The sequence below is a fragment of the Zea mays genome, chromosome 1 (assembly GCF_902167145.1).
Source record: "Zea mays cultivar B73 chromosome 1, Zm-B73-REFERENCE-NAM-5.0, whole genome shotgun sequence".
NCBI lineage: Eukaryota > Viridiplantae > Streptophyta > Magnoliopsida > Poales > Poaceae > Zea > Zea mays.
In genome coordinates, this window is record NC_050096.1 from 281497999 (window position 1) to 281517770 (window position 19772).

Genomic DNA, 19772 nt, shown 5'->3' on the forward strand with positions numbered 1-19772 from the left:
GCGGCGGGACGATGGGGTGCTCGCACGGTTGGACGATGGGGGCGGGGCGATGCGTGGGGGTGAGAGTGCGCGCATCGGACGCATCAGACGGCTGAGAGACTCTAAAGTGTATTGGACGGTTGAGATCGTCAGAAGGCAGAACAAGCAGAGGCAGCCTACCCCTTAGAGCCTTAATAGGTAGTATAGATTTTAGCTAGGCGTAAGGTGCACGTGGGAATGAGAATGAGATTTACGGGGAGGGGGTAATGAGAATGGCAGAACATGGAATGGCAGCCGGGAATGAGAATTGGCAGAACACGGAATGGCAGCAAGGAATGGGAATGGGCTTTGCGGGGAGGGGGGAATGAGAAAGACAGTGCGGGGAGGGGGAATGAGAATGACAGAACACAGAATGGCAACCCATGTTTGCCATGTTTCCACTTCGATTCCTAGATCAATAAATACAATGCTAGATTGCTAGTGCTATGAAATTATACTAAATCAAGAGAGAGATGAAAACCTCATACTACAACATAATACAATGGATGTAGGTATCACTCATCGCTATGCTCCTCAACAAAAATCAGCTGGTAGCTGCCGCAGTTAGCTTGTACTTAAGGTATGCTCTGATAAAGGGATCTAGCTCTCCATCCATTACGCCAGTGATGTCCGACGTCTCACACCCTGTCCTGACATCCTTGACGAGCTTGTAGGGGTGGAAGACGTAGTTGCGTATCTGCTGCCCCCACTCTGCCTTCACAATGTCTCCACGGATCTGCTTGATTTCTGATGCACGCTGCTCCAGGGCGATCACCAGCAGCTTCGCTTTGAGCCGGCTGAGGGCCTTTATTTTGTTGGCCAGCTGGCTCCTCTCCTCTGCAAAGTTGGACATTAAAAACAAATGCCAGATTTATCTCGTATTACCTGCAGTTACTTTGACTTCTTGATTTCAATTTTCAAAGATATTTCAGACATCCTGGCTACACAAAGTTGTAAATAGCTTTTCTGCAAGAGTGGCAATCCAGCATTGGTAAAAGCTAAGATTTTACCTATCAACTATGGTCACGATTCAGGGGTAGGAAGTTCTGGTACTTTCAGGAGGGCATCAATTAGTTTTTCACATCTTTTGCTTACCACCAATTCATTTACTACTTTTTTTTGCTTTTTTTGTAATCGATTGCCTAAGATCCAATGTACATAGAGAAGACTGAGTATGTGTTGTTCACCACAATGCAAATGCAAACTGGTGTGAAATTATACCTGAGCAGCGAACTGCAATTCCAGTTGGAATATGAACCATGCGAACAGCCGTTTCCACCTTGTTCACGTTCTGGCCTCCTTTACCTCCAGCTCTTGTGAAGCTTATCTCCAGGTCCTCTTCAGGTATGTCCACAGCCATGGATTCCTCTGGTAGAAGAGGCATAACCTCAACACCAGCAAAGCTTGTCTGCATAAAGTAGCACATATAGCAGAAAACTGAAAATTAGAAAGGTACAATATCTTTAACTTAGACAAAATGTTGATAAATTTACAGAATCAGAACAGTGCAATGCAAATATTACCTGCCGAAGCCCTTTAGCATTAAATGGTGATTGACGAACAATCCTGTGTGTCCCTTTCTCGCCAGAGAGATAGCCATAAGCATATCTCCCCTCTAGTTCAACAGTTGCTGATTTTATACCGGCCTGTTCACCAGGTGATTTCTCAACTACTCGTGTCTTATAACGCTGCTTCTCTCCCCATCTTACATACATCCTTAGTAACATGTCAGCCCAATCCTGCATAGATCAAACAATTTTTTTAGTAGGATACAAGCACACAGAGTAAGCAAACAAATGCTTTTAAATGAAAATTTTGGTCATCGACATTCTTTCATGAGGTCAGTACATAACTATATTTTTTCACAACCATGCCAGACAGATCCATATAATTAATAGGTGAGTGCCCGTGCGTTGCAACGGAACCGCTACATTGCAGCCATATACGTGTGTTGCTATGGTTTCTATATATCACATATGTCGATCTTGTTTAAATGGGTGTTGTGGAAAACTGGCAATCATTTTTAAGTAGCAATATACTATATGTTACCATGAAGCACTGGTTTCGTACAACAATAACGAAATGTTATTGTTAAGTAGCAATACCCATAAATTAGCACTAAGATGAACGACAATTGCTCAACTCGGTTTTATCCTGTGAAATAGAATACAACAAAATTACCATTCTAAGCAAACAAAGCTTCAGAGTCCACAATAATATCATCAGTTCACTACTACAGGTGCCATAAGGTAGAAAGCAATAAAGGCTAACACAAAGTTTCAAATCACATGCACTGCATGATAAAAATAAGTTACCGCAAAAACAGATGGTACAAGCATTGTGCCATTGTAGACCTTATATTGGGATAAGAACACAGACTCCTATCTCATCTCATAAGTTAAAGGCTTCATACCGCGAGATAGGAGCAGAGCCCACAAGGGACGCCTTTGCCACTATCTCTTCGGTCACCACCCCTCCGCGGTGGGCGTGAAGACGACATTTGGAAAAGAAATTCAAAACCCGCAATCTGCTCCACAACTAAACACCTAAATAGAAGGGATCTTGTAGCTCCACAATCAGCTAATATGTGCAAGCAGGTTCTTTTGGAAAAGAAATTCAAAACCCAAGAATAACATAGGTTGTTTGCTTAGTACCTCCATCCGGTTTTGACTTTTGTCACAACCAACAAAATGAAGACCATCAATTTCAAGCATGGGAACAAAACAGGGATTGACCTATAATAAATAAATAAATAAATAAAGAAAAGAAACAAGTAATAAGTTCCAAGCATATTATTACAATGCACATAAAAAATAATAACTAATAGGATGTTTATAAACAAAGATTGATGACAAACCCCATATCTATGATGATAACGCTCATCTACATGTGGAGAACTTATGTACCTAAAAGTTCCAATCAATAGTCTACCGGCTGCAGCAGCTTCCCGAGCGAGGTCCGCTCCGCCGTGTCAAGACCACAACCATGGATGCACACATTAACTTTCTATGATTCATTCTTCTGCAGACTCGAAACGTTATCAGTTCCAGCAAAACACTGAAAGAAAGATAGATGTAGCTTTGGCCAACGACAACTCTTGAGGCTCTAGGATAAAGTTCAAGCAATCTCATAAGCAGTACTTGAGCAGTATACAACAACACAAATGCCATGCAACGGAGACAAAAATTAGTCTGCATATACATCCTTATGCTAGTGAAAGACTGATTATCACCTCAACATTAGCATAGTTGATGTGAGAAACCAATATTGATCTAAGCAGCAGCAAGCAAGCTAACAAATCTTGATTGTGTTTGATAGAACAAAAACCTTATTACTATTTTTAAATTTGTTTTCATTCAGTAATCACTTAACCAAAGGACGAATAAAGCTTCAGCACAAATTTTCCTCTCTCAATTTTCATTTTTACCAATTTGTAAAAGGTTGCAGGAACCAGCAGTGTAAATTAACAAGCCACTATAAAGGCATACAAAAGAACTAAATATGGTAACAAGTTAAAGTGTGCAATATCGATGGGGAGATAGCTTAATGTTGTGCAGCTTACATCTGAGAACCCGACCACTCTGCAGTTCCAATCTGCAAAAATAGCTTTACATTATACTCTATATTCAGATAGCACATGAAGTAAAAGCACAAGGCCATAAGAAGATGAGAATGTTGGTATTTTCCTATCAGTCAAAGCAAACATCCTATCAAATATTTCCCTACCAAGCAAAGCAAACATCCTATCAAATCTTTCTCTAATAGGCAAATCAAATATCCTACACATTCCTACATTAGGTTTCAATTACAGAAAAATAATTTGGAGCATCAATTGTGTGAAATATAGTTGTGAGCTCGTTTTTCAAATATCATGATTGTCAACTACAACAGAATGGTTTGTCTAGTTCACCTGTTTGTAACTTACATCAAAGTTCTATTTTCTCTACAGTAGAGTTCGACAAAAAGATTAGAAGATCACTATAAGAAAACAGATAACAAGCACATAGAAAAGTTATATGGACTTAACCATAACTGTTTTGTAGTCATGGTTTCCTAATACACCGCATGCATACATATGCCATGACTACACTATTTTTCTAAAACAAAACAATTAACGCAGTTTAGCAAATAAAGGAAACTGTACCTTGAAGGTGCTTCGGTTCTTGATCATCGGATCATCACTAACAAAGCTTCGCAATTGACCTACTATTTAAGGATTTATCTTTTGCAGGTCACATATAGATGGAGATTGCCGCACAAGCGGCGTTAAATTATCTATGCACCAGTTAGGAAGTAGCAGTAACAAGCTTATTAACTCCAGTCTAAAATGTAGGGAAAAAGAAACGATTAGCGACTGGTTGAGGGTCAACAACACATCATTGTATCATCATAAATAAAAAAAATGTGGAGCTCACCTGGAGCTTCTTGATAGCTGAGCCATCCTTGTTAAACTATAACTCATTAGCTGCTTTTACTCTTAAGTTCACCTTCCTTTGAAGGCGCACATTCTTCCCTATTGGAGAAGCCATAAGGCCGACCGTAGAAGTGGTGTGTGCGGTTAGACACATAAATTAGTCGATAAAAAACATATATTACCATCGATTTCAATATCTCATAATTGTGGCATTGACTTGACTGCCAAACAATATAGAAACAGATGAATTCAATATAATTGTGGCTTCAAAAAACATCCACTAAAGGTAGCTTTTAAGAGTATGATAAAACCAAATGGTCAAGGCATAATAATAAGTTTATTCAATGGTTATATCTAACAACAATCGAATTCATCTTAAGAGTATGATAAAACCAAATGGTCAAGACATAACAATAATAACTTTTAAGAGTACGCTGCATGTAAAAATCTAGTGATGCAGTGAATATAACTCACTGCAGGCCACATGTCTCACTACAGATGAAGGCAAACAAAAAAGAAAATTACACCAAGAGAATAAATAATCAAGCATACAAAAATAAAAATAAAGAGACATTAGGGTTTAACTCTCTGCATTGTGATTTAAGTCTGTGATACTTTTAAGTGCTGATCTGAATATAATTCTCTGCAATGTGATTTAAGTCTGTTATACTTTTAAGCGCTGATCTGAGTATAACACTAATCAGGAAAAACTTGTTCTAAATATACCACTGGTCTGAGTATACCACTAATCAAGAAAAACTTGTGTGATACTGCTATGAGTTCGAATGAAGAGACGAGAAAATTACCTGGGAGAGCGCCGAGAAGCCATAGATCGAACAGATGCACGTAAACAGCTAGCAAGAAATGGGAAGTAATCAGTAAAAATGCATTTAAGTCATGGAATGAGTCACTTAAAAGATTTAGTGCTACTGCTATGAGTACATCGCAAGAAAAAATTTAGTGCTGATTTGAATATAACTCACTGCAATGTGATTTAAGTCTCAGATTTTTGAACAGGGCTAGAGTAACTATTCTAGTATTAAATATGCTTACTAATTCACAATTGCACGACACAAATATCAGTAGAATATATATAAAAGGTTTACGTTATTGTTTTTCCCCTTTTAAATTCGAGAGCATGTTTAACTCACATGAAAGAATGAAGGTTTATCTGAGTGAAAAAATTACCTAAGAACATAAATATCAGCTGGTTCATCTATATCCAGCCATTCTTCAATATCCAATTCATTGGGTTGACATACGTCTCAATGTTCCATGTTCCTACACAGATCATGTATTATCAAGACTTTGCGGATTAAATGATAGAACATCACTCCAAACTACAAACTACAGAATAATAAGTAGCATGCTTTTACATATTTCAGCTGGCCAACAAGTAGCAGCTGAGTCTGATTGCTGCTACTGGCATGTCACCACCATATCAGGAATTCCGGATTCAGGAGTAAGTGAGTAGCAGGAATGCGAATTCAGTCCAAAGAAATTATGGGAGAAGAAACGATGTTATTAGACCGACTAAATCTGTATGCATGGTGTCTGTACCAGAGCTCTCTAACGTCAACATACTGGGCACGAAGGATCTCTGATTTCTGCCTTCTATGCCTGCATGGTGCAACCTTCATTTGACTCTCTGAGTGGCAAAGTAGACTACATTAGCATACGTACAGGGCGGCACGTAGGCCAATGAACGACGACCACAATCTAAAAGACACTCCATCCCGTGAGGGAGTTATTATACCAGTCAGGGAGGATACCGCATTACCATTGCTATCAAATGATCAACTACCTTTAACTCTACTATAGTCAGGTGCCCGTATATTGTTACTTCACATCATGCTTGTTAAGACGCATAATTGCATCCATGTTTGCTAGTAGAAACTTCTCCATTTTGAAGTATAGTGAATGGTAGTTGCAATTCTTTAGTATTCGTCAAAATAAATATGCCATGAATTTTTAGATCGAGGGGTTTGTAGACTCACTCATCTTGGTCAATACCAGAGCCATTCATTGCTGGTGTGTGTCACTCTTGGATTGCGCCGACCCATAGATGAAGAAATCTGAGAGTGATATTTTCCTGTGGCGGGAGGCGAGGAACCGGCCACCGTTCCGAGAGGAGGTGACCTTGTTGCTGCGGCTGTCATGGCGTGCTGACGATGAGTAGTGGCACAGGTCCGTCTACGAGGTGGAGCACGTCATGTTATCCTGGAAGGAACATGGCGACATTTGGATTGCAACGACGGGTCGCTCACGAATTTGCAAAGCGATAGGATGGCAGGTCGAGCAATAAGTTGAATATAACTCACTGCATTGTGATTTAAGTCTCAGGTTTTTGAACAGGGCTAGAGTAACTATTCTAGTATTAAATATGCTTACTAATTCATAATTGCACGACTTAAGCATGAGTGTGGACGCCTACGTTAGGGTCTTAAGGAGTAGTAAAGACTTACCTCGACAAAGACAAATTATAATTGTGAGCAGTAGCTCCCCGGATGATAGGCGCACAACACCTGCATGAGGTTTCAGGACTGTACCTGATAGAAATGTATAACGCTGCTATCTAGAGCAGGTGCTAACCTGATAGGGAGTGAGCTGGACAGGAAACTGAAGTTTGTTGAAGCCGGTCACTACTGAGTACTGATGACAGGTATATCATCTCGAAGAATAACAAGGACCAACATGTTTGCCACTACTGAAGCTAGCATATCCTCTGGTCCACTTCAAAGTACCGATGGCTCGCCTTTTCTGCTGAATTATTGCTGCCCGAAGACCCCTGCTTCTTTTTATAGCAATAGCAAAGCAGGGGGAGGCATGACAACACAAACTTCAGAAAACCCTATCTAAACAGAGCAATGGAGAGAGTACCTGGGGTGGAAGAGCAGAAGTCAGCAGACCAAGTTAACCAAGCTGGTCTAGCTGATGAGAGTACCACAGTACCGTGGCTGAAGTTGGGTCTTGATGCGCCAAAAAGTGAAGAAGTCAAGCCTCAAGAGGTGAAACCAGTGGGCACTCCACATAGGACTTTCTCCTGCAACTACTGCATGAGAAAGTTTTTCAGTTCGCAGGCTCTCGGTGGGCACCAGAATGCGCACAAGAGGGGAGGTGTGCAGCAAGAAAGACATACAGACTTCAGATGATGATGGGCCTTCCTCCATCCGCTTCCTTTCTCCATCCTTCGAGAGTGAACTCGCACTCCACGATTCTGAAGGGTCATGGTGAAAGAGCTGCGGTTCCCGTAGCAAGATTCGACGGAGGCCGAATGAGTGGCTGGATGCCTTTTGCAGTTGAAGAACCTGGAGGGTTAGTATGGCCAGGAAGCTTCACAGCAAGTTCAGATGAGTCCAAGAAGCAAATGGAGAAAAATCTTGACCTAACCCTACGTTTGTAAATTAAACTGTAATAAGAAGTAGGTCATCATATGTAAGCATTTTATGATTCGACCAGACGAGGGAAGGCCTGCAGGAGAACCACTCGGGGCTCGACCGGCGGTCACTCGCGGTCTCGCGCAGTCGGCCGTAATTTCACAGCAAAAAAACACAACGGAAGCCAACAAATTTCCCTGCCTCCGCAGCATTTGAGATTGAGAAAAGCCCTAGGTGGACATTTTGTCAATCAGACTGAAGAACCCTAATTATGTGGCTGCTCTACTGCGGGGCACGAGGAGCAGAGGGGAACCCAGGGAGGTGGAGGCGCCCGCGGGTGTGTGGATGAGGATCTGTCGTCGCGGTTGGGGAAGGTCCTGCGTTGCGCGAGCGTGGGCGAGGAGCAGAGCGCATCGAGCGGCACCACACCGCACCCAACCTCATCCCTGTCACCGTCGGTTGCGCTAGGAGGAGTGGGAGATGAGGAGGTGAGAGGAGGCGGCAACCATGTCACGGTGGAGGCTGGTCGGGGAGGCGAGGACGCGTGGTTGTGGGCGGCTGGGGAGGTGGAGCAGAGGCGGAGGGAGAGGCGGTGAGGGCGCCGAGCGCAGAGACGCCTACGTTAGGGAAGGAGTTGGAGCGGGAGGGGAGTGGAGGAGGTGGTGGAAGTGGTCGCGACGCGCACGGCCCGCAAGCAGAGGCGACGGACGAACGGTGATGATTTGACGCATATAGATGGACGGTGTAGATTGGCTGAAGGCAGAACAGGGGAGGCAGCCTACCCCTTAGAGCCTTAATAGGTAGTATAGATATGCCATGAATTTTTAGATCGAGGGGTTTGTAGACTCACTCATCTTGGTCAATACCAGAGCCATTCATTGCTGGTGTGTGTCACTCTTGGATTGCGCCGACCCATAGATGAAGAAATCTGAGAGTGATATTTTCCTGTGGCGGGAGGCGAGGAACCGGCCACCGTTCCGAGAGGAGGTGACCTTGTTGCTGCGGCTGTCATGGCGTGCTGACGATGAGTAGTGGCACAGGTCCGTCTACGAGGTGGAGCACGTCATGTTATCCTGGAAGGAACATGGCGACATTTGGATTGCAACGACGGGTCGCTCACGAATTTGCAAAGCGATAGGATGGCAGGTCGAGCAATAAGTTGAATATAACTCACTGCATTGTGATTTAAGTCTCAGGTTTTTGAACAGGGCTAGAGTAACTATTCTAGTATTAAATATGCTTACTAATTCATAATTGCACGACTTAAGCATGAGTGTGGACGCCTACGTTAGGGTCTTAAGGAGTAGTAAAGACTTACCTCGACAAAGACAAATTATAATTGTGAGCAGTAGCTCCCCGGATGATAGGCGCACAACACCTGCATGAGGTTTCAGGACTGTACCTGATAGAAATGTATAACGCTGCTATCTAGAGCAGGTGCTAACCTGATAGGGAGTGAGCTGGACAGGAAACTGAAGTTTGTTGAAGCCGGTCACTACTGAGTACTGATGACAGGTATATCATCTCGAAGAATAACAAGGACCAACATGTTTGCCACTACTGAAGCTAGCATATCCTCTGGTCCACTTCAAAGTACCGATGGCTCGCCTTTTCTGCTGAATTATTGCTGCCCGAAGACCCCTGCTTCTTTTTATAGCAATAGCAAAGCAGGGGGAGGCATGACAACACAAACTTCAGAAAACCCTATCTAAACAGAGCAATGGAGAGAGTACCTGGGGTGGAAGAGCAGAAGTCAGCAGACCAAGTTAACCAAGCTGGTCTAGCTGATGAGAGTACCACAGTACCGTGGCTGAAGTTGGGTCTTGATGCGCCAAAAAGTGAAGAAGTCAAGCCTCAAGAGGTGAAACCAGTGGGCACTCCACATAGGACTTTCTCCTGCAACTACTGCATGAGAAAGTTTTTCAGTTCGCAGGCTCTCGGTGGGCACCAGAATGCGCACAAGAGGGGAGGTGTGCAGCAAGAAAGACATACAGACTTCAGATGATGATGGGCCTTCCTCCATCCGCTTCCTTTCTCCATCCTTCGAGAGTGAACTCGCACTCCACGATTCTGAAGGGTCATGGTGAAAGAGCTGCGGTTCCCGTAGCAAGATTCGACGGAGGCCGAATGAGTGGCTGGATGCCTTTTGCAGTTGAAGAACCTGGAGGGTTAGTATGGCCAGGAAGCTTCACAGCAAGTTCAGATGAGTCCAAGAAGCAAATGGAGAAAAATCTTGACCTAACCCTACGTTTGTAAATTAAACTGTAATAAGAAGTAGGTCATCATATGTAAGCATTTTATGATTCGACCAGACGAGGGAAGGCCTGCAGGAGAACCACTCGGGGCTCGACCGGCGGTCACTCGCGGTCTCGCGCAGTCGGCCGTAATTTCACAGCAAAAAAACACAACGGAAGCCAACAAATTTCCCTGCCTCCGCAGCATTTGAGATTGAGAAAAGCCCTAGGTGGACATTTTGTCAATCAGACTGAAGAACCCTAATTATGTGGCTGCTCTACTGCGGGGCACGAGGAGCAGAGGGGAACCCAGGGAGGTGGAGGCGCCCGCGGGTGTGTGGATGAGGATCTGTCGTCGCGGTTGGGGAAGGTCCTGCGTTGCGCGAGCGTGGGCGAGGAGCAGAGCGCATCGAGCGGCACCACACCGCACCCAACCTCATCCCTGTCACCGTCGGTTGCGCTAGGAGGAGTGGGAGATGAGGAGGTGAGAGGAGGCGGCAACCATGTCACGGTGGAGGCTGGTCGGGGAGGCGAGGACGCGTGGTTGTGGGCGGCTGGGGAGGTGGAGCAGAGGCGGAGGGAGAGGCGGTGAGGGCGCCGAGCGCAGAGACGCCTACGTTAGGGAAGGAGTTGGAGCGGGAGGGGAGTGGAGGAGGTGGTGGAAGTGGTCGCGACGCGCACGGCCCGCAAGCAGAGGCGACGGACGAACGGTGATGATTTGACGCATATAGATGGACGGTGTAGATTGGCTGAAGGCAGAACAGGGGAGGCAGCCTACCCCTTAGAGCCTTAATAGGTAGTATAGATATGCCATGAATTTTTAGATCGAGGGGTTTGTAGACTCACTCATCTTGGTCAATACCAGAGCCATTCATTGCTGGTGTGTGTCACTCTTGGATTGCGCCGACCCATAGATGAAGAAATCTGAGAGTGATATTTTCCTGTGGCGGGAGGCGAGGAACCGGCCACCGTTCCGAGAGGAGGTGACCTTGTTGCTGCGGCTGTCATGGCGTGCTGACGATGAGTAGTGGCACAGGTCCGTCTACGAGGTGGAGCACGTCATGTTATCCTGGAAGGAACATGGCGACATTTGGATTGCAACGACGGGTCGCTCACGAATTTGCAAAGCGATAGGATGGCAGGTCGAGCAATAAGTTGAATATAACTCACTGCATTGTGATTTAAGTCTCAGGTTTTTGAACAGGGCTAGAGTAACTATTCTAGTATTAAATATGCTTACTAATTCATAATTGCACGACTTAAGCATGAGTGTGGACGCCTACGTTAGGGTCTTAAGGAGTAGTAAAGACTTACCTCGACAAAGACAAATTATAATTGTGAGCAGTAGCTCCCCGGATGATAGGCGCACAACACCTGCATGAGGTTTCAGGACTGTACCTGATAGAAATGTATAACGCTGCTATCTAGAGCAGGTGCTAACCTGATAGGGAGTGAGCTGGACAGGAAACTGAAGTTTGTTGAAGCCGGTCACTACTGAGTACTGATGACAGGTATATCATCTCGAAGAATAACAAGGACCAACATGTTTGCCACTACTGAAGCTAGCATATCCTCTGGTCCACTTCAAAGTACCGATGGCTCGCCTTTTCTGCTGAATTATTGCTGCCCGAAGACCCCTGCTTCTTTTTATAGCAATAGCAAAGCAGGGGGAGGCATGACAACACAAACTTCAGAAAACCCTATCTAAACAGAGCAATGGAGAGAGTACCTGGGGTGGAAGAGCAGAAGTCAGCAGACCAAGTTAACCAAGCTGGTCTAGCTGATGAGAGTACCACAGTACCGTGGCTGAAGTTGGGTCTTGATGCGCCAAAAAGTGAAGAAGTCAAGCCTCAAGAGGTGAAACCAGTGGGCACTCCACATAGGACTTTCTCCTGCAACTACTGCATGAGAAAGTTTTTCAGTTCGCAGGCTCTCGGTGGGCACCAGAATGCGCACAAGAGGGGAGGTGTGCAGCAAGAAAGACATACAGACTTCAGATGATGATGGGCCTTCCTCCATCCGCTTCCTTTCTCCATCCTTCGAGAGTGAACTCGCACTCCACGATTCTGAAGGGTCATGGTGAAAGAGCTGCGGTTCCCGTAGCAAGATTCGACGGAGGCCGAATGAGTGGCTGGATGCCTTTTGCAGTTGAAGAACCTGGAGGGTTAGTATGGCCAGGAAGCTTCACAGCAAGTTCAGATGAGTCCAAGAAGCAAATGGAGAAAAATCTTGACCTAACCCTACGTTTGTAAATTAAACTGTAATAAGAAGTAGGTCATCATATGTAAGCATTTTATGATTCGACCAGACGAGGGAAGGCCTGCAGGAGAACCACTCGGGGCTCGACCGGCGGTCACTCGCGGTCTCGCGCAGTCGGCCGTAATTTCACAGCAAAAAAACACAACGGAAGCCAACAAATTTCCCTGCCTCCGCAGCATTTGAGATTGAGAAAAGCCCTAGGTGGACATTTTGTCAATCAGACTGAAGAACCCTAATTATGTGGCTGCTCTACTGCGGGGCACGAGGAGCAGAGGGGAACCCAGGGAGGTGGAGGCGCCCGCGGGTGTGTGGATGAGGATCTGTCGTCGCGGTTGGGGAAGGTCCTGCGTTGCGCGAGCGTGGGCGAGGAGCAGAGCGCATCGAGCGGCACCACACCGCACCCAACCTCATCCCTGTCACCGTCGGTTGCGCTAGGAGGAGTGGGAGATGAGGAGGTGAGAGGAGGCGGCAACCATGTCACGGTGGAGGCTGGTCGGGGAGGCGAGGACGCGTGGTTGTGGGCGGCTGGGGAGGTGGAGCAGAGGCGGAGGGAGAGGCGGTGAGGGCGCCGAGCGCAGAGACGCCTACGTTAGGGAAGGAGTTGGAGCGGGAGGGGAGTGGAGGAGGTGGTGGAAGTGGTCGCGACGCGCACGGCCCGCAAGCAGAGGCGACGGACGAACGGTGATGATTTGACGCATATAGATGGACGGTGTAGATTGGCTGAAGGCAGAACAGGGGAGGCAGCCTACCCCTTAGAGCCTTAATAAGTAGGTAGTATAGATTAGATACTACTATCTAATCCACTAATACATAGAAGCTTACATGTGGTTCTGAACATATTTGCACTAACGTTTTTCAGAACCGTCAGTATTATGCGTCAGTAAAAAAAATATTTGTATAAACGGGTAACTGAGAATCGCTAGTGGGAATCGATTTTCACTAGCGGCCGAGTTAAGAAAACCGCAACTGGAAATCTTTTTCAGTAAACATAAAATATATTTTTTAAAATAGCAAAAAAATATTTTTATTAGGGAAGGGGGTTCTTTAGGCCCGTCCGTCCGTCTCCGTCACAAGTCACGACATTTTTCACGCTAAATTCGGCGACAGGTGGGAATCGAACCCACAACAACCTCACCCTCCTGCAAAACCACCTCTACCATTCCACGCATGGCATAACTTGTGTCTATATTGTAGTTTTGTTACCCACGTATTAGAACAATTCAAGTATAAATTGACTATTTGAGGCCGTAAATGAATTCAAACTAAAAAGTTGTCAACTACAAAATTTCATAACTTTCGAAGTTCTACAACTTTTATTTTGATACGTTTTCCATCCAAGGTTGTTTGCACAATTTGCATTTTTAATTTGAGAAATTCGAATGCAATTTTTGAGAGACGAGATGATTTCAAATAAAAAACTTTGTCAACTAAAATGTTTCATAACTTTTCAAAATATACAACTTTTATACTGGTGGTTTTATCATCCGATGTGGTTTGAAAAACTCAAAAAACTAAGGATAAAAATGATTTCTAGTGAAGTTTTTTTTTAAAAAAAACCTTCTAGTGCTGGTTTCTTAAGAAAAAAACCGCCATAGCCGATTTTCTTAACAAACCGTGTGTAGAAATATGATTTATAGTGACGGTTTTTTTAAAGAACCGCTACTAGAAATAGAACCGGCGGTTGATAACTGAATCCTTTTGTAAAAAATAAATACCATCGTAATCTTTGAGCTCTTTTCTACTATTGATCTAATTATAACTAGTAACAATTATTGCCGATAGAGATTTCATTACCATTCGTTTAACAACGTTTGAATTAAACAACACCTTACTTTTATTCCTTATTTCATTTGCAGCTCAAAAAGTTTATATAATGATTATGTGCGTCAACCTACTACCCAACTCTCCACCCCTTAGAAATTATTTTACAGACGATTTGCCAAATGTTTTTTGTTAGATAAATTCAAACCTATTGAAGAATTGTCCCTCGGAGCTATAAGTTCATGTCCACCGGAGGTAACGCGCGGATTAGCATGTATAGCGCGTCAAAACGCCAACGAATCAGGCATTCCAGCCGACAAGAATACCGTTGCTGGAGTACCATGCATGAATGAAGCACAGTAGTCGTGATCCGTGAGATTTTGTGCAAAACATACTAGAGTATGTGCATGTTTATGGGATTCATTAAATACGCACCGAAGCGAGTCAAAGTAGAGTAGTATATGAGAATGGACAAAGTTGGAGGAACAACTTGCGTGCCCACCTTCTCCTATATAGCATTGATACCACATAGGAGTCTATTATAAACTTATACTGGATTTATAAAATAAAAAAATTAAAGTGAATTGTAATTTAGAGAAAGAACCAGACAAAACCTTCTAGAGGCTCTTGGGGTGCAATTTCGGCACGAATTATTCGGTAGCACACTACTATACTGTACGAGGAAGAAACGAGCCACACTACGACATCGCCGTCATCTCTCATTGTGTTTCAGTGGACACGATGATTATCCATTCATGACCGTATTAGCGGTGGACAGTATAGAAACGCAATAATTAGAGGATGGAGGGGGACGGGGATTCTCGATCACACGTCGTCATCATCACAAAGCCACCACATGTAGTACTAGTAGTACCTTGTTGATCCAGAGAGATGATGACGACGACGGTCGCACGTGCGTACTGGGTGCCGCTGCCGAGTTGTTGGGTAGCGGCAACTATCATTAAGAGGCCGTACTCGAAGCTCCTTCTTTTTAATTGCCTTTGTTGTCACAGCGGCACGGTCCATCTTGTAGGCGTAGGCACGTACTTCGAACGTACTACTCTAATACTCGCTCAATCGATTGGCTAATAATTTTCATGGTATTCTACTCATAGATGAAGTACACTAGTAGCCATGTTTAGTAGTAGTGTTCATGATAGTAGTGGTAGAGCACGGTATATGTCCTATAAAGGTTTTGGTGTACATTGGTCTGTTTGGTTCAGCTTTTTTCTGACCAGCTTTTCTGAAAATCTGGCTATGGGGAGAATTTGACCGTAGAAAGAATCTGAGTATCATTATGATTACGTGTGGAGGAAGATAAAGTTATTCATAGGGCTCAGGATCTAGAAAGTGATGAATTCCTACTATTACAACGACTCAACCGATTATGTGTTTATGTTGATTTTGGATGGTTTTTGTCCCCAACGAATTTTATAGAAGCTGACTGAAAAACTGAGCGTTTGGCAGTCCGCAGCAGATTTTGGTGGCCAGAAGCCGAAACAAACAGGGCTTTTTACCGAGGCACAGTGTTTTTTTTTCAATTCCAGGATAGTGGATGGATTAGGCCATCTCTAACAGGCCGTGTAAACGGCCGTACAAAGTACTATTTTATACTATAGATTACACTCACTATCGGAAACTGTGACTTTGCCGAGTGCTCGGCGCTTCGCCAAGTGCTTTTTGTCGGGCACTCGATAAAGAATCCTTTGTCGAGTGCCGCACTCGGCAAAGTCCTGCTCTCGGTAACGATCGCGTTTGTCGAGAGCAGGACTCTCGACACAGAAATACACTCGGCAAAGATATCTTTGTCAAGTGCCTGTCGGCTGACATTCGACAAAGACGTCATCTTCGTCACCCCGGCGCCGTGACGGCGACTTTTCTTTGCCGAGTAGTGCTGAGTGCCCGAGAAAAAAAACACTCAACAAAGAAGGCTTTGCCGATGTGCTGTTCACCGAGCCCTCTTTGCCGAGTGCGACACTCGGCAAAGACTTTGCCGAGTGCTTCAGGCACTCGGTAAAGCGGCCGATTCTGGTAGTGACTACTTACAGAGTATGAGATAGAGAGTTTGTTGAAAATAGTCTTATACTTTTACTAGAATACTAGTCGACAAATAAAATAAAACTGGCCTAGCTTGTAATGTTCTTGTTGTGGAAAGTTCCACATAAAGACTTGTTCGGTTGTACCAAGATTGAAAGGGTTGAGGATGATTGAATTACTTCCTATTTAAATTTGACTAGTAAGAGATTTAATATAATCTAATCCTTATAATACACTCCTAAACAAACAAGGCATGAATGAGTTTTTTTTAGCTACCGATCATGAGCGTGCTCGCATTTCATGTTTCAATTTCTAATAACCAAGCACGAGCGCCGGTATTTTTCTAGGAACTAATAAAAATGATGTGAAGTTGTAATCGGTTAAATATTCTGGGTCTAAGATGGACTAAAATGTAGTTAAATTCTGTTGTATTTATCAGGGACGTTCCAGGGTCTGTAGTCTGTACGGGCTGCAGGCCAACAAAGCCCCCAAAAACATATAGATACATATGTTATAAATAAAAGATATTAGTTAAGATTGATGACTTAAAAGATACTTCATCCGTTCCAAAATATAGATTTTTTCTAACTTTTTTTTTGTCTATATTCATTCGAATGATAATAAATATAGATATACATATAAACTAGCTTTATATATATAATGAATGTATGTTTAATCTAAAATAAATTATATTTTTGGGACGGATGAAGTATTGTATAGAATAGGAAGTTACAATCAGATAGATGTTCCAATTCTAAAATGGACTAGGATCTAATTTAAAGTTGTATTTATTTATTTATGATACTTAGTATGCTGCCATAAAGATTGTTCCTCATTTAATAGATCAACATATAACACACGCACAAACCTGCCGCAACCAAAAAAAATTGAGTACAAAATAGTTACGGCCGGTTGCTACCCTCGCTCGGCAAGTGTAACAACAAGCGTCCTCGTTAGTCTGTTCGCTTGGCTTTAATTCATACCGGTTTCTATTATTTATATAGTGTTTTTATCTATATAAAATACAACTGTATCAGTCTAAATAAGTGGCTTTAATCTGAAGAAACCAAACAGGATCACTCGGTGACTAGGAACGATAACGGGTATGTACTTGTTAGGTAATACCATTCTTTGCTCGTATCTATAAAAAAGATTCTATTCATCGGGTTAGCCATATCTGCTCGCGACGATAAAATCTTTTCTGTATCCATGTCTACGAGGGTAATTTACCCATAGGATAATCAGTACCAGTTAGGAAAAGTCTCAAATTCTAGTATGTATGTATACGAGCATAGAATCTTTTTTTTATTTGTCGCAAAGCATGAGCATTGTACTAGTATGGACGTATACGAGCAATCTGGTTTGTTTCATGTTTCGCACGAGGGAAGATAGAAATATCTAAGGTGCTTCAATCCAAAGAATTCTCGGATAGCTTTGTCTCTCTATCTCTCACCGCACTAGCTCGTCAATACCCACTAACAATTTACAATCAGGATAATTCACAACTGATACGACTGAAGCCTTTTTTTTCTCGCAATGGTTAGAAAAGGATGGACTAAAAAAATATTTAAGACTGGAAACCCTATTTATTTTTTGCGGGGTACATGATGGAAGTTGTTGGAGCTAGAATCTAGAAGCAGGCGACATTCTTTTCTCGTACGCCCTCGCTCTCCTAGCATGGTGTCGCCGCACGATCGATCGGATGGCACCGTATATATGGTGCGTGCCTTTTTCCCACGACTAATCTTATCACGACACTTGGGATTCTACCTAAACGCGACCTCGCACACTTCCAAAAAGAAAAATAATATCCCCCAACGAACTATGTATAAAGTGTCTCGACTTAAAATAAGTTTAGGATCATATATATCACCGAGTGACGTGTGAGTGTTCCTACACAAACACACACACGCACCTAAAAAATGTAGGTGGTGGAGCCCTCCTTTGTATTCCCTCCGTTTCTTTTTATTTGTCGCTGGATAGTGTAAAATTGCACTATCCAGCGACAAATAAAAAGAAACGGAGGGAGTAGTTAGTTCCATGCGAGGTGAAGGGCACCGAGGAACAGTGTGGAGGAGTGCGCGGCCGGCGCGGGACGGGACCGCATCGTCAACTTGGCCGGGTCGGGTCTCATCGGAAGGCGGCGGTCGCGGCCGTGGTCGGGGCTCGTGCACCGACCCCGCTGCTGCGCGGCGCCTGCGCGCGCGTGCATGCGTCCGGATCGGCCAACGAGGCGAGAGGAGGAAGGGAATGGACGACGGAGGATGAGGGGCCCACGTGGCGGTGGGCGCGGCGAGGAGGCGATGGACCCGCCCGCGCACGCGCCTCGACGCACCCCCGTCCCCGTCCGGTCCGAGGAACGGGCCCACTCCTCCCTTTGTCTTGTACGTGTTGCGCGGTCGTTCGCCGTACGTATAGTAGCTCTCTCCAACGGCTTCAGGGGAGGATGCGCGGATCCTCTGCGGCCGGGCGCGCTGAGTTCTACCAGCTGCGAACGCCTAGCAGCGGCATGTAAACTTCCACGTAAGGCACCAGCAGACACCGAAAGCTAGCAATTTCGATACATACATATAGGCCATAGCTAGCACACATCACCACAGTAGACCGAGCAAGGCCACGAGATGCGCCTATACAACTAGGTTCACCTGTACGGATATACTAGTAGATTTTTATCTATAGAAAGTAACCGACGATATGCCGCTAGCTAGTGCTATAAAATGAGATATCTCTAGGCAAAAAAAAAAAAGATATGGCGCAGAGAGCCCTATACAATAAGTTATGAGCTGTGCATCCTTTTGGGTCTGATTTAATCTATAGTTTATTGTTTTAGTCCGATTGATTTTAACTAAAAAAACTACACTGCCACGCGATGGTCTGTGCAGCTAGACAACTAATAATATAATAGTATAGCTTCCCTCAAGTTATTTTGTCGTCTATGAAAATCTCTACGGGTGAAACAAACCGCTCGTAGCATGTGCCAACCTGGATACATAGTAGTAGTAATTAATTTGCGTACTGAGATATCTATCTATAGGAAGGATATGCTACAATTAAGTTTACATAGTGATGCATGGAACCGAATATTTCGAAGATTTGATTCATAGTTAGACACATTTAGCTGGCAATGGCATAATTACGAAGTGGACACTCCCCGGATACGATATATAGCATATCTCTCTAGCTAGCACGATTAATTCCAGCCAAGGAAAAAAAACATCAGCGGCAGCCGATGGTAGCACTACTACAGTAGTAGACAGCAGTAGTAGTACAGAAAGAACTATTAGCACTGGCTCACGCACAGCGCACCACACCGGTATCCAGCGCACCGGCGAGTCCAACGCCCCAATCCCCCAACGCTCGCTCGCGACGGCGAGGAGAAGGGAGAGAGAGAGAGACCGCGGGCCCCACACGACCACCACTGTCCACTGTGTCTGGCCTCTGACACAGCTCACACCTTTGACGAAACGGCAGCCCGTCCGGAGGCTAGCGGCCAGCCCCACCACCACCACCCTCCCGACCCTCAGAAAACTAAAATAAAAAAAACCAGACATAAAGAAAAAGTCCAAGCACAGGACAAGGACGGGCGCGATGGACGGCCGGGATCGCCACGGGCCCCGCCTTCCCCCCTCCTGCAAGCAGTATTTCTAGCACGCTGCACGCCCGGCCCGAGGA

General features: G+C 44.4%; 1 protein-coding gene and 3 pseudogenes across 6 annotated transcripts; 3 read left to right on the forward strand and 1 right to left on the reverse strand.

Moving 5' to 3' along the window:
* Window positions 1–404: 404 nt before the first annotated feature.
* Window positions 405–4336, reverse strand: LOC103643990 (peptide chain release factor PrfB1, chloroplastic). 6 transcript variants are annotated; one of them, XM_020546930.1, is made up of 8 exons: window positions 4163–4336; window positions 3581–3612; window positions 2925–3039; window positions 2673–2753; window positions 2432–2579; window positions 1542–1757; window positions 1240–1426; window positions 430–855 (listed from the first exon to the last, which is right to left on the reverse strand). In XM_020546930.1, exons 4-8 carry the CDS (start codon window positions 2717–2719, stop codon window positions 563–565), a joined length of 891 nt encoding a protein of 296 aa, XP_020402519.1. In that variant the 5' UTR covers window positions 2720–2753; window positions 2925–3039; window positions 3581–3612; window positions 4163–4336; the 3' UTR covers window positions 430–562. The 6 variants fall into 6 exon arrangements, with proteins under 6 accessions (XP_020402516.1, XP_020402519.1, XP_020402520.1 ...); XM_020546931.1 differs by having other exon boundaries at window positions 2925–3075; XM_020546929.1 differs by having other exon boundaries at window positions 2925–3123.
* A 2963-nt stretch (window positions 4337–7299) lies between these two features.
* On the forward strand, window positions 7300–7870 carry LOC109943545 (zinc finger protein 4-like; annotated as a pseudogene).
* A 1612-nt stretch (window positions 7871–9482) lies between these two features.
* LOC109943546 (zinc finger protein 4-like) lies at window positions 9483–10100 on the forward strand (annotated as a pseudogene).
* Window positions 10101–11712: 1612 nt separating this feature from the next.
* Window positions 11713–12330, forward strand: LOC103643988 (zinc finger protein 4-like; annotated as a pseudogene).
* Window positions 12331–19772: the final 7442 nt, after the last annotated feature.

Bases quoted from the DNA above. Each gene is read 5' to 3' on its own strand.
- LOC103643990 (XM_020546927.2), bottom strand. From the start codon at position 4,189: ATGATCAAGAACCGAAGCACCTTCAAG. The intron at 2,754-3,580 runs GTAAGCTGCACA...TATTTATTATAG, and splicing joins GAGTGGTCGGGTTCTCAGAT to GTCAATCCCTGTTTTGTTCC. The intron at 856-1,239 runs GTATAATTTCAC...CCAACTTTGCAG, and splicing joins AATTGCAGTTCGCTGCTCAG to AGGAGAGGAGCCAGCTGGCC.